The 18,806-nt window shown below is 47.0% G+C and overlaps 1 protein-coding gene across 1 annotated transcript in view; it reads left to right on the forward strand.

Annotated features, from left to right (window-relative positions):
- The window catches only part of Snx30 (sorting nexin family member 30), a 99,553-nt gene extending 81,752 nt beyond the window's left edge, over window positions 1–17,801 (forward strand). The window contains exons 7-9 of the mRNA XM_021161448.1: window positions 5,326–5,412; window positions 7,390–7,542; window positions 11,919–17,801. Of these exons, the coding sequence (XP_021017107.1) occupies window positions 5,326–5,412; window positions 7,390–7,542; window positions 11,919–11,978 (300 nt within the window). The 3' untranslated portion in view covers window positions 11,979–17,801. The remainder of the gene's footprint in view (window positions 1–5,325; window positions 5,413–7,389; window positions 7,543–11,918) is intronic.
- Window positions 17,802–18,806: the final 1,005 nt, after the last annotated feature.

An 18,806-nucleotide genomic window follows, 5' to 3' on the forward strand; every position in this document is an offset into this window, starting at 1 on the left:
AGTCAGAATGGCTAAGATCAAAAATTCAGGTGACAGCAGATGCTGGCGAGGATGTGGAGAAAGAGGAACACTCCTCCATTGTTGGTGGGATTGCAAGGATGGAAGGTTCTCATGCCCACATGGTGGCTCAGAGACTGGCTGAGAACGCAGTTTCAGGGGGCACCAGGCAGAGAAAGGATCTGTCTTCCAAAAGTTCGGGAGGCTCTGTGTTGAAAGCCCACTTACAAGCAACCCCCTTCAGGTTGCCAAGGATGGCCCCAGCTCTGATCCTCCCACTTACAAGCAGATGCATACTGTACTAACTACAATTGGCAATTCTTTTAATAGAGGCTGAAAAACCAAAACTCTGGCTCCAAACCTGTTGCTTTTTTTACTATAGATATAGATAGGTAGATGAAAGGAAGAATTTCTTATTTTATTTTATTTTATTTTATTTTATTTTATTTTATTTTATTTTATTTTATTTTATTTGAAAAGGAAGAATTTCTAATGTGCGGCCGAAGTAAGTCCTCCCGAAATTAGGAAATGAACCAAAATGTTTTCACTTTGCTTACAAGGTTCACAGTGCTTGCTTTTGTAAACAAAAAGTAACTTTTCCAATCCTGGGTGTTTGTGTGGATTTGACTCTTGTGCCTTTATCAGGATGCTCCCCAACCTTGCTCAGACAGAATCCAATATGTACACAGTTGTAGGGATTTCCTATTCTAGCATGTGGTAAATATGTTAATACTCAATATACATTTGTGGTTAGAGCAGGATTTTAAATTGCTGTTAAGCAAAGATTTATCTGGTGTCTTAATTAGAGTATGGACTGCAGTGTGAGGCATGAGGTTGCCAGAGCAACTGAGACACAGCAAGGAAGTAGTGGGTTGTTCTCTTCTTCACCCCATGTGTGAAGCACTGTACTGAGTTTCTTAATCATTGATCCCCGAAATACTGCAGTCAGGTTAGTGGGGCAGGAAGGAGGATTTACTACAGTGTCGTGGGGGTTGGGAAGGGGAAGAGGAAGGGTTGATTGGCAGCCTCTGAGGCTGGAGCTCTGGCCCAGTGCCAGCGAGGTAAGCCAGCTAGTAAAGGAGGAGACTGCTCAGGGATGCGCAGTGTGAGGCCATGGCAGAGACCGCATTGACCTAAAGTTGTTGAGGTCCAAGGCACTCAAATAAGATTTGCAGACAGTGATGCATGTCTTCATTGGTTCCCTTGACTATTCATGCTGCCTAAAAAGTCTATTTCCACATTTTACTTCTTTACTAAGAGAGTCCTTTTCAAAAAAGCTTTCTGATCTTTTATTTTGAGACGAGATCTCTGTGTGTAGCCCTGGCTGGCCAGGAACTCTGTGTACAGACCAGGCTGGCCCTGAATTCTCAGAGATCCTCCTGCTTCTGCCTTCTAAGTGAGGGATTAAAGTGTACACTACCATGCTTGGCAAACATTCTGGTGTTCTATATTTGTGTGAGAGGCTTTGGAGTTTGCTAGGAAAAGGGAAATTGAGAGAGGGTTTACTGGAGGCCTGGATGAGATCGTTTCCTGCAAGTGCTGGGTGGCCTGCAGGATTAAGCAGGTCCCACTGACTTTGCTTCTAGGGTAGTTATTGGTGCTAGCTTTGAATGGACCAGAGGGAGTCTTTGAGGAAACCTCTCTCTTCCCACCATTTGTGAGCTCACTGCCACACCCTTGGAAGGCATGGGCTTGAGCTTGGGGGCATGTAGTGTGATCTCTGCTGTATACCCTCAACTGTGGTATTTTCTTGGAAAAAAATCCAGTGTTGATGTTGGAAGTCAAAGCACAGAATGTGCCTGTGACTCCTCTGGGTCGCTCTGTCATGGTAGGCAGAAGGCTGCTTGCCACAAACCTGACACAGTTGACAATTCTAAGTCTCCTGTTGCTAACTGTTGGTTTATTGAAAGCGTTTTGGATGACAGGCATTATGTTTGTATTGTTTGATGATTCTTTGTAGAAAATTTCCAACATGTCCAAAGAGGATGGGGGCGAGGGTAGCAGAAACAGGAGGGTTGCTGGGGTTTGCAGAGGGAGACACAGAAGATTTAAAAAACCAGTTTCTTAAACTATGGTCACATATTTAGTAGTACTCAAATTGTCTCACACAGTTTTTATAGTTCTTTCCCCCAAATCCATCAGAATCCATATATTTATTGATAGGTTTCTTAAATATTTTATAATTTCTTTCCATTTTTAAAAATTGTTTTCCTTAACATTTTCTTGTTAAAAGTGAGCATTAGGCTGAGTCATTAGCTTCTCTTCATCTTCACAGCACACTAGTGATGTTCCAGATTTTTAGGGCCAGTTAAAGTCATGCTGAAGTGCTCCACTTCTGGACATGCTATCCAAGGCAAGCTCATTCTGTTTCGAATTAAATTCACCCTGTCCCCAAATCCCCAGGCCTTCTCACATTTGGTGACATTTGGTGACACATAGTGACACTTCACGCTGCCTCCAATACTGTTTTCTTGTTTGTTGTCTGCCCCTCCTTGCTCTGGCATGGAAGCTCTACCGAGGCAAAGCTGTCTTGTTTGTTCTCTGCCTCTAAATTGATGAATCAGGATACCCAAAAGGCAGAAGCAGGGGAGGAAAGCTAGTGACATGGAGAGAGGCGGCTCAGGTGGCAGGAGGGGGACTCTGTAGATAGAGCCTTTTGGCTTTTACCCCATTATATAGGGTCAACCCTTTCTAACTGTCATAAGCTGGTTTGGCCAGCTGTACCCACAGAGACTGTTATGGGAGTGGGGAGCCATCTTTAACATGGCCAGCAGTGTGTAGAGCAGTCCCTCGAGAAGATACCCAATCTTTGGCATGGTTGGGTTATGGTCAGACTGTGAAACTTTAGTCAGAAGATGGTGGAAACTGAGTTGCTGCTGTTCTACCATCCAGCAGTGTGGCCTCAGACAAGTCCTATATTGTCACCATGCCAAGTGTCCTAATTTAGACAGTAGGTTCTATGTCCGTCACCTCCACGAGGGTGTTGGGAGTCTTTTATGGGATGTAAGCCCAGGTCCTCCCACTAGCCTGCTCATGGAGACAACATCCCACTCGCTCCAGGAGAGCTGGGGTGGCACAAGCTCAGACAGAAGAGCAGCCCAGACCAAGTGGAAAGCGAGGCATGCTATCATCCGAGGTCCTATTGCACTCCTTGTGGGATGGCATGAGTAGATGGACGATGGTAAGCATCCCAAGTGATGCATCTTCTCCCACATCCCCCCTTCAGGAGTCTCAGCATCCTCAGCCAAGTGATACCGTAAGAAACGGGAGAGAAAACCACACACTGGGCTGACAGTCCCGAGGCATCATCTCAAGAACGCTGGTTCTGAGATTCCTGTCACACCAACAGGGTGCATGTCTGTGCAGCGTCATTCCTTGGAGTGCTAGACTGAAAATGATGTCTTTTCCAGTAAGATGTGCAGCATTCTGTGAAGGGGGTGTGTATACACACAGACAGACAGACAGACAGACAGACAGACAGATGGCCATTATCATCATGTGTTTATTTCTCTTGGGTAGAAATGATGATGTCAGTATTCCTGGTACCAGACCAGTATTTTAGGTTATAGTCTATGCTTTGTGAAATCAGAAATGACCCATGGTTTTTGTTATTTTCCTTTATAGATTTACCTAGTCCAATGTGGTACCCACTGGCCATAAAAAGACTTATTTAACTTTAAATTTAAAGAAATAAATAAAAATTCAGGGCTGGAGAGATAGCTCAATGGTTAAGAGCCCTTTCTGCTCTTGCAAAGGACACAAATTATGGTTCTTATCCATGTCACGTGGCAACTGTCTATGAGTCAGGGTCCAGCAGGATTGACAACTCTGGTCTTGGTGGGAATCTGTGCACTCGTGTGTGTGCACGCATACACACACACACACACACACACACACACACACACACACACATCTATTTCCTCAGTCACATGAGCTACATGTCAGGTACTTGATAGGCAGATGGGGCTTGTGATGGCTGTGTTAGAGCATGTTTCTGTCACCACAGAAAGCTCTGTTGGTGACAGTGTGTGGAGCACTTAGGAGAAAGTGAATGGGAGGTGAATGATGGCAGGGTCTAATCTTCAGGAGAAGACTTCAGTTGCCATCCCAGTGATGAGTTCCTTTAGAAGATGGGCCTTGAGGGCCCTCGGGTGTTCAGTCACCCAGCATTCCTGAGTGTCAGCAGGGACACCAAGTGCCCCAGGCATGGGGCCTTCCTGCCCTCTCTCCATGCTGTGTTAGGAGGACCTGTCTTGATAACCGGTGGCTTCAGAGGCAGTGGGTAGAAAGGCCTCTCACTATGTTCCTTACAGAGCTGTGCTTCTTCAACTGCAAGCTTTTTGCCTGGCACTGAGGGTCTGCATAGCAGTGCTGAGGCCAAGGGGAGGAAAGGGAAGCTGGCGTGCAGGCTCAAGGGGATGTTCCCTCTCTGGTGCTGCCTGCTAGCATGGACAGAAGAGTGAATGTGACCTTATGCCTGCCACCTGAGCTCCTGGCTCTCCTCATCTCTGTCTATCCCAGGCCGGATGTCACTGGGCCCATCTGCCCCTCCTCCTTGCGAGCTTGCAATATGAATCGAGGGGCTCAGACGCATCACTCAGAACTCTCTTACACACATCCTCTTCCATATCCGGATCTCTCTCAGACTGAACCGTTGCATAGGGACCGAGTCTCCCGCATCCTTTACCTGGCTCAGAATAGAGAGCAAACAATGGGCAGATCAGTCTCCAGGCGTCCGCTAACAGATCAGAACTCTCAAGAACTCTCTTATGATCATTCTATAGCATGGTGAGGGGAGCTGATTAGTGTATTCATGAAACTTGCTGAGGAGAGATTTAAATGCCTTCACCACAAAAAAATAAGTATGAGGTAATGTCTCTTAATTAGCTCAATTTAGCCATACCATAATAGGCATGTATTTTGGAACAGTTTATGCAGAGTAAATATGTATGATTTTTGTCAATTATATGTTAATAATAATAATTAAGAACTGTCTTTGCTAAGAGTTTTCCACTGAACCCAGAGACAGCCCTGCATTTTAAGCATAAAGCTTAGTGTCTGCCTGAGGTCTTTGAACGTGGTAAAGCTGAGGCCCCCAGCAGTGTGACAGTGGTGCCAATCTTCCTGACTTGCCCTTTTCAAAACTGTTGCTGTCAACATCTGGTGGGTTACTCCCTGGCAACCCCACCCTCCAGGGCTGGCTCTCCTTCCTTCCCTCCTGTCCTCAGAGCTGGTGTGCTATGAGTATGGTGTTATGGTTCAGGGCACTGTGATTTGGGGAGGACTTGGAGATGAAGACTGTTACATGCTTCTCTCTACCTCCCACAGGGTGTATTGAAGAAGAGGGACCAAGTTCAAGCAGAGTACGAAGCCAAACTGGAAGCTGTGGCTCTAAGGAAGGAAGAGCGTCCCAAGGTCAGGAGAACACCCAGCGAGGGTGGGCCAAGCTGCAGGCTCCCTGCGGCTGCTGCCTGTCCTTAGATGGAAGGATAGAATCTGCTTCTATCTATTGGTTATTCTGTTTCTTACTTGTTTGTGACTCAAAGTTGTATTTCTATTCACAGAAAGGATGGGAATAGGGAATGTTATTAAAAAGAAAATGGTAAAGACCAATGTCCGGGCCAATAGTTTGATGTCAGAACTAGTCACCTGACCTCTCCTTCCTGGAACAGACCTGGGAAATGTAAAGTCCAGACACCTCAGAGATAACACTCCTTCACTTTGTTTATGCTTTTTAAAAAATGTAGTTGCCTCACATGATACTGTGCTAGTCATCTGGGACTCAGAGGGGGTGGAGAAGTGAGTCACAGAGGAGCTCTGGGGATTGCCTGGTCTTTCGGGGTGCAGATGTGTCTGTATCCAGTATGCTGTAATAGCAGGTGGATGCAAGTCTGCTACGTTGATTCGTGTGTTACCATGGATCCACACTAGAATTTGAAAGCTGCCTGCATCTTACATGAATTTCTGGTCTTGCTCCGAGAAGGAAATAGGTAGGGATTTATATGTTAGTGCATGTAAATGCCCTATATGTCCTGCCCACAAAAGAACTCAAGAATATATATTTGTAATGTATTTCAAGAGGACTTAGGATACCACCCTGCACTGCAACACACAAAACAGAGTTTGAACACTGAACAAATAAGCAAACAGCAAGAACCCTGGGTGCCGTACAGACCACCACATCCGACATGGAGGAACCTGTGTGGGCACTGTAGCTTTTCCTCCATTCAGACATTTTTTGCCACCTGAAGGCCTTAACAGGTGGCCCAATCCCCCAATCTTTTGTACCTTGAGATAGACAGCACTCATCCATTATCGTTGGATATTGCCGTCCCAATGTCAGTCAGACACAGGAACACATGCCTGCCTCAGTCACAGAACAAGAGTATTGAAACAAGGAGGAAATCCAAGTGTTCCTTGTCAGTTAATCGTCATAAAAACCCACAAGCAAGAAATAGTCACAGTGTCTGTCAGCTACCTGCAAGCCTGAGTGTCCAGCTGTCAGCCGTCCTGGCATCCATAAGTTGGGCAACTTCACAAGGAAAGGTGCCGAGTCCCTCAGCCCTGTGTCCACGCCGTGTTGACATTGCTCTGGTTGGTAGATACTGACTCAAACTCCTGTAGCTTGGGGATGTTTGGGCTCAGTGGTCTGGGGACTTAAAACTTTCAAGGTTCAAGCACCATTTGCCTCTGGCATGGAACACTTGAGCTATGACAGAAAACCTGGCTTTGGAGAACCAGCATGACCAGGAGACCCTCCCTAGCCATGTGGGCTGAATGTAACTTACCACAGCAAAGGGACAGTCATGAAACCCAGGGACATACGTCCTTTCTAAACCATAAGAAAAACCTGAAGCCACTTGCTATATTATGCTTCAAAACTTTAATACCCTTCAGGGATTTTTTTTCCTTTGTTCTTGAGCTCTGTGGTTAATTGCCACCCAGAGTGCAGAATGGTGCCCCGTTTATGTGTGATGGGGAGTTCAGAGGACCTGGCTGGTAAACTCCTTACTCAATTCACTCAGATGAATAAGGAAAGGCGTTATCAGATATCATAAGTATTGGACTAGCTCATGTGACCAGAACAGGAACCCCTTCTCCTCTAGTTCTGACACAACACGACACTAATGCCCAGGGCTGTTGTGTGCCTGTTAACTCTCTACCTGTTTGTCAGCATGGCTGAGTAAATCCTAAAGGGGCTCCACACCGCCTTACTCTGACACGAAGGAATGGTTCCCCCGTGTGTCTGCTCTGCTCGGTTGGGTCAGATGATTCTTGAGGCAGGACAGGGCCTGCTTTCCAGGGAGCCTCTGACATTCTAATTGAGAGCAGTGTTTGTGGTGGAGGAGAACCCAGTCACACTTTGGAGCCAAGGATATGTTTTCCTTCCAGGTGCCAGCAGATGTGGAGAAGTGCCAGGATAGGATGGAGTGCTTCAACGCTGACCTGAAGGCTGATATGGAGAGGTGGCAGAGCAACAAGCGGCACGACTTCCGGCAGCTGCTCGTGGGCTTGGCTGACAAGAATATCCAGTATTATGAGAAGGTGAACACATGCCACTGTGCTTCCCAGGAGCCAAGGCCTTTCATGGGCATTGTCTTACTTAGGGATTTACTGCTGTGAGCAGACACCACGACCAGGGCAACTCTTATAAGGACAGCATTTAATTGGGGCTGGCTTACCGGTTCAGAGGTTCAGTCCATTATCATCAAGGCGGGAACATGGCAGCATCCAAAGAGGCATGGTGCAGGAGCTAAGAGTTCTGTATTTCATCTGAAGGCTGCTAGGAGAAGACTGGCTTCCAGGCAGCTAGGATGAGGGTCTTAAAGCCCATATCCACAGTGACACACCTACTCCAACAAGGCCACACCTCCAAATAGTGCCACTCCCTGAGCTAAGCATATACAAACCACCACCGGTGTCTTCCAGATCCCCCACGTTCCATCCCTGACCTGCCTCATGTGAGCTACCCCAGTTCCCTGGCAGACTGTGCTGAGTTTCAAAGCTTAGACATCTGCTCTCCTAGGCCTCCTCCTGCTGGAGGAAGTGGCTCTGTGACTGGGCAGCTAGCTGCTTCCCAGTGATACCAGCATGTGGGCACCCCCAGTTAATGGAGCCTTTGGGGTTACTTCATGTTACCTTGTGGTTTTACATAAACGTGTCTTCACTCTCACTATGCTGTGGGCCCCTCCAGTCATCTGTTGAAGCTGACAAACATCAGACACACCAGAAGAAGGAATTAGGTCCCATTACAGATAGTTGTGAGTCACCATGCTAGGAGCTGAACTCAGGACCTCTAGAAGCAGTCAGGTGCTCTGAACTGCTGAGTCATCTCTCCAGACCACACTAATACTTGTTGTTAATGTTGAACTTTAAAACATTCTTTTTAAATAAAGGTATATGGAATTACACAGGAAAGCAATGCTACTAAAAAGACTTTTATTTATATATCCTTTTGATTTGTGGACCTCAGAGTTAGTATTCCCATTAACACACACACACACACACACACACACACACACACACACACAGAGGGAAGGAGAGGATAAAAGAGCTAACTCCTAAAATCAAGGTCCACTCCTTATGTATCTAATTTGGAATCATTTCTAGCAATAAGTCCTGATGTCCTTTTGTAGCCTAAACTTACAGTTAAGCAATGGCCCAGTTTTAGTTGAAATAGCTTGGCCTTGAAGTTCAGCTGTTGGGAACAGAACAGAACCCTGTAGGACGATGCTAGGGATAGGCCTCTCTCCTAGATTGTGGCCCTAGGACTGTTGAGCTAAATCTCCAATCCCAATAAGCCCAAATAAGTACAAAGAACACACAACTCAGACATAATATTTATAAACTGCACACCTAGATTAGGCAGATCTACCACTACACTACTCTATTCCCCAGCCATGAAATCCCTTGCTACTTGAGGTTCCTCTAGACCACGTGGTTCTGTTCCATCTTCCTTCCATCTCTTCTTCCTTGTCCTCCTCTCTCTCCTCCATCTCCTTGTCTTCCCCCTCCTCCTTTACCCTCTCTAAAACTCCCAGCCCCACCTTTTCCTTCCTCTGCTCAATCACAGGCTCTAATCTTTATTTGACCTGTTACAATGGGGAGAAGTTTCCCCTGAGATCACCTGAGCAGTGATCCACTCCGCCAGGGCAGCCCCTCCTGAGGAAGCAGAGTTAGCATCAAAATACAAACCGCACCGTCCACACAGGGCCGTCCACACAGAGAGCAGTCCTTGGCCCCTGCTGTCCTGAGGCTTAGGTGGTTGTGGCTGCTGATGTGCCCGCACTCTGCCTGGTTTACTAAAGGGAGCTGGGGGAGAAAGCCGCCCTCTACCCTTCCACACCTTTTCTCTGGAGTCCCTACGACTTCTGAACTGGGTTAGCTCTGGGTGCTTAGCAGTTGTCAGCTCATTAAATTTAACTCTTCATCCTGCCAAGCCATGTAGGTATCAGAGGAGCCCCGAGTGAGCCAAAGTCCTGAGTGTATGTGCATTGTTGACCCATTCCAAGGACCCTGAGGCCTCCAACCCATGGATGCATTTCATCCTGTGTGCCAGGCTTGGGGGACAGCAAAGCTTTCCTTAGGGTTTGAGTACGAGTGTTTGTGAATAATTGATCAGGGTGTTCGAAGACTAGAACTGCTGCTTCCTCCTTCTAGATGTTTGTAGCAGGAGATCTTCAGATACTAGCAACCCCTCCCCCTATGCTATTCCTAATAAGCTCACTGAGGTTCCATGTTGCTGGCAATATGAGCCCTCAATCACAGTGAACACACACCTCCTGATCCCAGCTTTACTGTGTGTGTGTCTGTGTGTCTCTCCTTTCTCCCTTCACGTCTAGTCAGGATTGCAGGACTCAGGACTCCGAGGGTCATGGCAGGTAGTGTGATAGAGAGAATTTTATGATTGAAACCATCATTCACAGAAGTTTAAAAATTCCTCCCAAGCTGACCAGTCTTGGAGTACCAAACTATAAGTATTTAACTGATGGAACCATCAGTCTGGATTGTCCCCGCCCAACCAGCTTAGGAGACAGGGGTCATACACTTTTGGGGACAGGTAGAAAGCCCTCCCCATGTGAAGTCAAGGCCTCTTCCTGCTGGCTGTGTGTTAGGGGAGGCACCTGCCAGCCTCTCTGTGTTCATGTGTGAGTACTAATCATCTTTGCAGGGTGATGGCAAAGATGAAGTGAGATGCACATGCATGTCACCAGAACGCCCAGCATGCGGCAAACCCCCAATTAACGTTTACCTCCATGCTCGCATTTGACAGTCTAAAACCAACGAGGTCCAGTGTCTCCAGCATGCCTGTTGTGGATGAACCACCATCTCTAACCTTCCACGCCTGCATCTGTCTCTTCCCATTGTAGCCTGACCTTGGCGTCTACCTGTATCTGAGGTTGTTTCTCTGCACATTTCATATGCAAGGGATCAATCAAATAACCCGCTGAGCAACAGCGGACTTTGCCTAACCCTGTAGGCATCCTAAGTCCATCAGAGAAGCATTAGTGATAGATTCCCAGAGGTAAGGATGGAATAAGTGTGCCAAAGGGAAGGAGCAAGGAAAAAAGTCCTTGGGGCCATGGAGTAGTCAGGAAAGAGCAGCCCGCGGAGTCTCGGAGCAGCCTTAGAACATATACTCTGGGCAGAGGGCACAGCACATGGAGGTCCCTAAGTGAGGAAAGAGCTTGGCACATTTGATGACTGAAAAGAATGATCAGCATGTTCCTCTTGGGACAGGAAGGAAGGAAGGCCCTTTTAGCTGTGAGGGGTGACCTTGAGTTTAGAATGCTGTGGGCCTCCCTCCCAGTCCATTGCTGGAAGCAAGCTCCTTGAGGCTGACTAGGCTTTCCTTGTTTAGGACAGGCGTCTGAGTCTGACTTCCTCACCAGCCTCAGAGTGGACAAGGAAGGTGTGGGGGAGAGGTTTCAGCACTCACTCCTCTTTCTGCTTGGCCCCATGCTGCCTCTCTCCACCCACCCTGCAGACCTCCTCCCAGGTGATTCAGGGTCGAGCTCTTCACCCTGAGCCTGTGTGTACAGCGGGCTTGTCCTTCCCTTTTGCAAAAGGCTTTTCAGAGGGAGGACAGTATGTCCTGGGTCAGCCACTCTCAGGCAGTGCCCAAGTCTTCTAAGTTCTTGTCCTGTCAGAAGGATCTGGAATGAGAAGAACGTCAGTGTGCATTCATGTTCTTGCTCTAACTGTGAACCGTGGGATAATGAGTAGAAAATACACAACAGGATGTAGGCCTAGTAAAACCTGATTGTTGGGTCAGTGGGGCGGGTAAAGGTGCTTGCTGCCAAGCCTGACAGCCTGTGTTTGATCCCTTGAACCCACATGGTGGGAAGAGAGAACTAACTCCTTAAAATTGTCCTCTGACCTCCACACGAACGTCATGGTACATGTGCCCTCACCCTTCACATAAAATAAATAAATGTAAAGATTGCTAGACTCCCTTCTCCCCAGTCTTTGGGGATATATAAAATTGTCCAAACAAGCAAACCAAACTTCAGGTGAGCAAGAGTGTGCTTTCCACCCACCCTGACTCAGGTGGCTGGCCTCTCCTGGCTCCATCCTTAGACAAGCCCTGCCCACACCTCCAACAATGCCTCTGTCGGTTCCCAGAGCTGCCATCCTCATCAAGCGTTTCCTGCCTGGTCCAGTTTTTGCTTAGTGAGAGTGGATCTTTCCATACATTGGGTGTAGGCTTCACACTAGAGTGAAGGCATGCAAGCCTTATAAGGACATGCCTCTTTCATAAAGGCAGGGGTGACAGATTCCAGACAAACACCTGTCACTTCCCCTATTGATAATAGTATTGATAACAGACGTAGGCGCCACTAGACAGAGGTGACCCGGCAGGATGAGGATTAACAGAGTAGGACTCAGTAGCTGACCTTGTATGCGTGTTCTCGTTTCAGTGCCTCATGGCGTGGGAGTCCATTATTCCACTACTGCAAGAGAAACAAGAGACTAAGTAGGTTTTGGAACAGAGACTCTTCTGCCTCCACAGGGCATGGAACCCTGAACCAGAATGTCCCTGCAGTGCCGGAGAGGTCGCCGTGGGAAAACAGCACAACAGCACCTCTTGTGTGTGTGTACTTTCTACCCCTGCCCCCATTTGTTTTCAGTTAGTATTTATTCCTTGGAGTCTATGAGACTGTAATCATCTCTCAGCAGAAGCATACCTCCGTATTGTGAAGGAACCTCTTAAATGGAACACTAAAAGACTTGAAACTGAGGGGCAAGATAACCCCCACATGACACGTGACATCACTTTGGGGACAGCCCAGTTGCCATTGTGGAACAGAATCCCAGTCCTGCGTTTCAGGGACATGGGGAGACATGAAGAAGGCAGCTGCAGCTTGCTGTGGAGACCCCGTGGCTCTGCACTTTACCCATGAGGGCATTAACCTGACCCAGCATGGAAGGAGGTGTGGGTACCTTCTCAGAAAGTCCTTAATTTACAGTGGCCTGTGGCCGTGGCCGTGGCCTGCTGCCTGCTCATGATGAGTGGCCTCTGTTGACTTGTTTCTGGTTCACGTGGGGCCACCTGACTCCGTGTCTGTGAGCATTGACGCTTGAGCGAGCACGCCAGCGTCCTTGTCCTTACGGGATGCCTCAGGATCTTGTTTCTGACACCAGAATGCAACAGATGAGAAGCTTTTTGGTGTGAACTCGAAAAAAAAAAAAAGGTGCATTTTTCTCCGTGAAGGTCTTAGTGTGTGTGTTTTGCTTGTTAACTGTCATCGTGGTTGGGATTAGACCTGTTTGGAAACAGCTGCTGTCAGTGATGCTCCTGTGTGCCAAGCCCCAGCTCCGATGTCTGCTTTGTGCAATTTGCCTTTACCTCACCAAAAATGTCTAGTTTAATCTTCCTGCCGTGCCCGCTGACTGTCTGGGCAGCCTTGCAGTGGGGGCTGATGTGCTGTCTTGTTTTTGCCGTCACAATTTGTAAACTCAGTGTGACTTCTACATGAGTGTTTTAACCCTCAGCATTCTGTGGTCAGGAAGACAAAAGCATCTGCAGGTCCCTCCGAGACGAGAAGAGCAACATCATGCTCTTTGCTTCTGGCTATGTGGAAATCTCCATTCGCAGCCAAAATCTGGGGGCTGCTACTGTACTTAACATCTTCATTTGAAGCCTTTCAGATTTCCATAAAGCCAGCAATCAGAAAGGATCTCTCTTCCATACCACTGTTCTTGCTAAAAGGAAGCTGCATATTTGTGTTCTTTCATCTGTGGCTCTTTGCTAAAAATCCGTAGATATGAGTTGCAGGTAAACGGAAGGGGCGTCATTGTCTTTAAGGTGAGGCAGCCAAGCACTGCTCCGTATACAAGTTAATTTGTAAATCCGGAGCAGACAGCATGCTAAGTCCTGTAATTCCCTCTAACATGGAGTCAGCTGCATCATGGGACATCATGGGACGGCAGCTAGATAGCATGAAACAATTTGTCTTCTCATACTTGACAAATTTGTGATAGAAATAATAATTCCCGCATCTACCGGTACTTGCCTAAACCCTGTCTGTGCCATCCCAAAGTCCTTGATGTGAATTTTCTTTGGTACAAATAGAAATGGCCCACTGAGGCAGAGGAGTAAGAGTGGTCCATACACCCAAATGCCAGCAAGTCGGTATCTCATTCTACCTCTAAACCACTGGGTTGGTGTGGGTATGAATGCTCAGAGCTAACCCAAGCATGCTGGTAGAGTCAGGGTGTGTATTTAGTCACCAACTGGCCTCCATTGTGTGTATCAGCAGACACCAGACTCGCTCAGAGGTGATGTCCATCTTTGAGAAACATGAAGCTTTGCTTTGTGGATTGTATGCCTGATACGATGAATAGTCATGTGATGATACATGGGAGGAACTATAGAAAGAATTATCCAGAAGCTAAAATTTGATGGCCAGCAGGTTGCCAAAACCTCAAGTCAATCCTGTGTGCTGGTTAGTTATGCAAGAAGAAAGCCCCGTAGAAACAACCTCCAGCTGCACTGGGAGATGTAGGGAGGGAAGCAGGGTCCACAGCCATTCCCTCATGAGAGGTGGCTCTCATGGCATCTTGCAATGTTTGTCTTGTTCTGTTCATTTGGTCAGTAAGGAATGTCCCTGGGCTTTGAGTTTCCAGAAAGAGATGGAATAATGGAGACTTTCTCTCCCTGGGGACCAGTGGCAGTGGCAGAGCCAGGGACACCCATGCACAAGGAGGCATGCTTGCCCTTCTCCTTGGGATGGCAGCTGGTGATCTGAGGAGGCTGGCCTAGAGGAAAAAAGGCAGCAGACAGTGAAGAGGCCTTCCTCCCTCCCTGCTCCACAGGCCCCCTTAGTCCCTGGAAAAGTATGCACAAAAGAGACTCCCTACATAGCTCAGAGACTACAGTGCCAAAATGCCCCAGAGAGGCTCCATTACTTCTGGAGCCTACACAGCTGTTCCCTGATGTCACAGGTCCCTCCGACTTACTTTCCAGGAGACTTTGCCTTGAGGGTGCCACAGGTGGAGAGATATAGATAGCTTTTGAGGCTTGAACACATGCCAGTGAGATGAAAGTTGGCCTTAGCAACTGCCCAGGTCCTGAGAAATGGAGGGCTTGTTCACGGGGTTAGAAACCTGCAAAGGCAGCCGAGCGTGATGATGCATGCCTTTAATCCCAGCACTTGGGAGGCAGTGGCAGGCAGATTTCTGAGTTCGAGGCCAACCTGGTCTACAGAGTGAGTTCCAGGACAGCCAGGACTACACAGAGAAACTCTGTCTCGAAAAACCAAAACCAAAACCAAAACCAATAACAACAACAACAACAACAAAAAACAAAAAACCAAAAACCAAAAACCAAAAAAACCAAAAAACCTGCAAAGGCAAAAGAGGGAATTCATAAAGACAAGGAGGTTGAGAGCCGAGATTGTTTAGGAAGTTGTGGTTTGTAGCAGGAAAGGATACTCCTGATATTGGGAATTTGCAAGAAGAATCTGGGCTGTGCTGCTTCAAACAAGGAGGCTTTGCTCTGGAGTGAGGAGGGAGTGACCCCTCAGCCTGTGTGTGGTCCAGTTTTATGCTCTCGGAAGGCTCAGCAGTTATTGCTGCCGAGTGGGAAGTAGCTTCTCCCAGCTGTTCCTCACCTCACCAGATATTTTCCCAAAGCTGAAAGAAGAAAAGCCAGCATGCCTGGGGCTAGAAGCGGAATGTAGGATACGTCTCTATGCCAAATGGAGTTGTAGAATGTACCCTCTCAGCCCATAAACAGGAGGAAACCATATGTGAACACTACAGCCTCTGGCCAGGGCTCTGTAGAGATTTTAATTTTAGAAGTGGGCATGATGGCAGTGTTTCTCTTTTAGGACAACACCCACGGAACACTCAAAGGCTGTGTGACTTGTCCTGTCCTGTGGCACCAAAGCTGTAGGTAGCTGGCTGTTTTGATGAGGTCATTTGAATCATGGGAGTGTCCCTACACTACACTATCCTGAGCTGGTTGGGGTGGGTAGAAGAAGGCAAGGACTGGGCTGCATTGGCCCTACTGATGTGGGTCTTGGGATGGGCTGGAACAGGGTTCCTGCCTGAGTAGGTGGAACTGGCAACCTTGAAGGGTGATTCTCCCCCCTTTCCCCCCCAGAGGAACAGCTGCCTGTGGCTGGGGCAGGGCACACCACCTTCCCTCAGTTGGTCTTGCTAAGTATATGACTAGGAGAGTTTGGTCATTTTTGTGTACCCTATGGTGGGAATATGGGGTTGCCTCCTGCCTTTCAAAAGCCTTCAGGATGGCAACAGATTGGATGTGCCATCTCAGTGCCTGCAGGTCTCTCTGCTCGAGGCAGCAGGGGGCGCTTTGCAGTAAAGTTGAGGAAAACGACCTCTCCTTGACCAAACTGAGATGCACTTGGTGTGTGGGAACTGCTTGCTTCCTCCCTGTTTATAATTCAGTGAATAACCACAGACCCAATATTTTACTAACCCACTCTGTAGGTTGTCAGTGTTCCATTTTGAAAGTGTCCCCGTGGTTGTACACTTCAGAGGACAGGGACTCTCTGTGTCTAAGAAGGCTGGGATGAGGGCTCTGTTACAGGGCAGACTGTTCTCTCATAGTCTTATCTGTTTGAATATTCCTGGGTATGACTTTATTGTGTGGCAAAAACCCACATTACCAAAGTAGTTTTTAACTACTGTAATTTGTAAATAAGTGTTGTGGCGGGGGGAACCTTTAAAAGATCAGTAAGATGGTTCTCATATTTATGAACTTAGCACTTGAAAACCAACACACTCAGAAAAAGCCACAGATTGTTAAAAGCCTAATTGTAGCTTGTAACAATTTGTCAGTACCTACTAATTGCCTTATTCTGCAGCTAGTGGTTTATAAAGAGGCTGCATAGAAAGTTTTACACATGGAAGCAGCTGATGTAGAGACTTCATATAGGCAGCTGCAGTCCTTCCTAAAGTCTCAAGCTAGAGGGTGGGGGCCACGGAAGGAAGGCGGCCTTTCAGGTAGCAAGAATAAATATTGCTGTTGCCAAATAGTATTTGAAATAATACCAGGAAACGGGGACCACAGTACTGTTCGATGTTTTCAAGTGAGAAAGAGGAATGTAGTATGCTTTGGCATAGTTTGGGAGTGGAGGATACAGACATTATCGGCAGTGACAAATCACATAGCTTCAAAAACTCCTCCAGTTTGTGACAACATGACAGGTGTGACAGCATGACAGGTTTACTCTGCTTCTGCAGAGTGGACCCCAGAGGTCACTTAGGATTGAGATTCTCCAAAGTTTGAAACGCCAAATAACATGAAACGTGTTCTGTTGACTCAATATTAAAGCCAGGGTGAAGAGTTGCAAACCCCTTTGTCCCTGCAGTACTGCCTGAGTGTGTGGAGGTTCTGGGCTCTCCACAGTCCAGCTCAGAGCAGCTAACACCCATGCTCACTGTTGTTGGACAGACTGGTTCACAGCCTTAGACCCACGCTCTGCTGAGATGCTGGAGGGGAGGAAGGATTTTTCCTTGACTTCGGATTGGTGTAACAAAGCAATGGCTGTGTCAGCTGGGCCTTCATCCAGGAACAGACCAGCATAAACCAGCATCTTCTACCAGTTAGCACTGTCTTGGACCATGCTGAGGGTTGGGCCTCTCCCTCAGAGTCCTTTCTCACTGTAGTTCTGTGTGCCTGTTCCCTTCATGCCTGAGTCAGGAATACATGGAGAGACAGCCTACATCTGACAGACTCCCACAAAACAAACTGCCAGCAAACTTTCTAACTCATTTTAACCGTTCAAGGGGGGAATTAAAACAAACTTTTGGACTATTTTTTTTAATTGTTCTTTATGTTTAAAACTTGCAGAGATAGAAGCAGGCTTCTGAGGTACGGGGTCTTGCTGTGTGCTCTCTCTCCGTGCTGCCGTTAAGCCAAAACAAAAGCTGTGAACATAGGTGCTTGAGAGAATGCGTGTTGACAGGAAAATGACTGATTTACAGACCCAAGTCTTTGTCTCATGAAACTACCAAAAAAGAATGTCACCGTTTTTCTTTGTTGTGGAACCAGAGATTATAAAAAGGAAAAAAAAAAAAAAAGGAAAAAAAAAGTTGTCTTGTTGTATTTTTGATGCTGGCGCAAGGTTCTTGTCCACTTTGGTTTTTCTTATCTCTGTATGTAAGAAATTCTGTTTGTTGTTTACTATGGAATTAGTATTACATTTTGAGGTAAACAAAGAATTTGTATTGCTTGATAAACTATTAGCTTGTAAATTAAAATTTTTTTCTTTACCTCAGTTAACTTAATGGACCAATAAACCTATCAAAGATGCTTCATCTCTCCCGGATCACGTGCTCATTTTTGTCTCTGTTAGGACTGGGAAGACAGGGCGTCTGCCTTTTGGGCTTTTTGAAAGTTTCTCTGAACACATGGTAATTTTCTTACGAGAATCAAAACACAGAGCAACCGTAAAGACACACGCATGCACACATGCACACGCATGTACACGCATGTACAAGCTTTGTATTCACTCTGTATAGGTCCTGCCTTAGTTTCCGTCTCCTGCATCTCACAAGTTGGCAGATGAAGAATAGTATCATTGTGATTGCCAGGTAGATGATACACAGAGATTTCCTGCGCGGAACCATAGCCAAACGTTATATTCTGGGTCAGGGCAGCACCTCCTGTTTGGTTGGGTTTTTTCTTTTTTCTTTTTTTCCTGTTTTCAAAGAAAAGGAATGCCTACAGTTTGTGAGAGCGTTAGCATTTCTAAGTAAGCCACCAGGGCTGAGAAAGAGGCTCAGTGTAAAGAGCTTTCTTGCACTGGTTGCTCAGAGGACACAGTCTGAATTCAGTTCCCAGTCCCTGTGTACGGCAACTCAGAACACTGAAACTCTAGCTCCAGGGGGATCCCAGAACCTCTGGGCCTTCTCATCCACACTCAATCACATATATATGTAGTTAAAATGAAGCTGGATGTAGGGTACACACTTGTTATTCCAGCACATGGGAGAAAGAGGTAGGCAGAAAGGCCAGTCTTCTCAGCATATTGAGTTCCAGGTCAACCAAGGCTACATCCCCTATCTTTCCCCCATACACTCAGGAAAGTATTGACTGAAAGCGATCAGTTGTGTATTCCAATAAGGAAGTCTGCTGGTGGGTTTTGTTTTCTGTTGGTGGTAGGTGCTGTTCCTGGGTTTGTTTTTGCTTTTTTTGAGGCAGGATTCTGTGTATTCCTGGCTGGTCTCAGACCGGCAGTATAGCTAAGGATTGATCTTTCCGCTTCTACCCCACCCCAAGTGCTGGGATTACGGGTGTGTGCGACCATGCCTGGCTTATGTGGTGCGGAAGA

This window comes from Mus caroli, chromosome 4, assembly GCF_900094665.2.
Source record: "Mus caroli chromosome 4, CAROLI_EIJ_v1.1, whole genome shotgun sequence".
Classification (NCBI taxonomy): domain Eukaryota; kingdom Metazoa; phylum Chordata; class Mammalia; order Rodentia; family Muridae; genus Mus; species Mus caroli.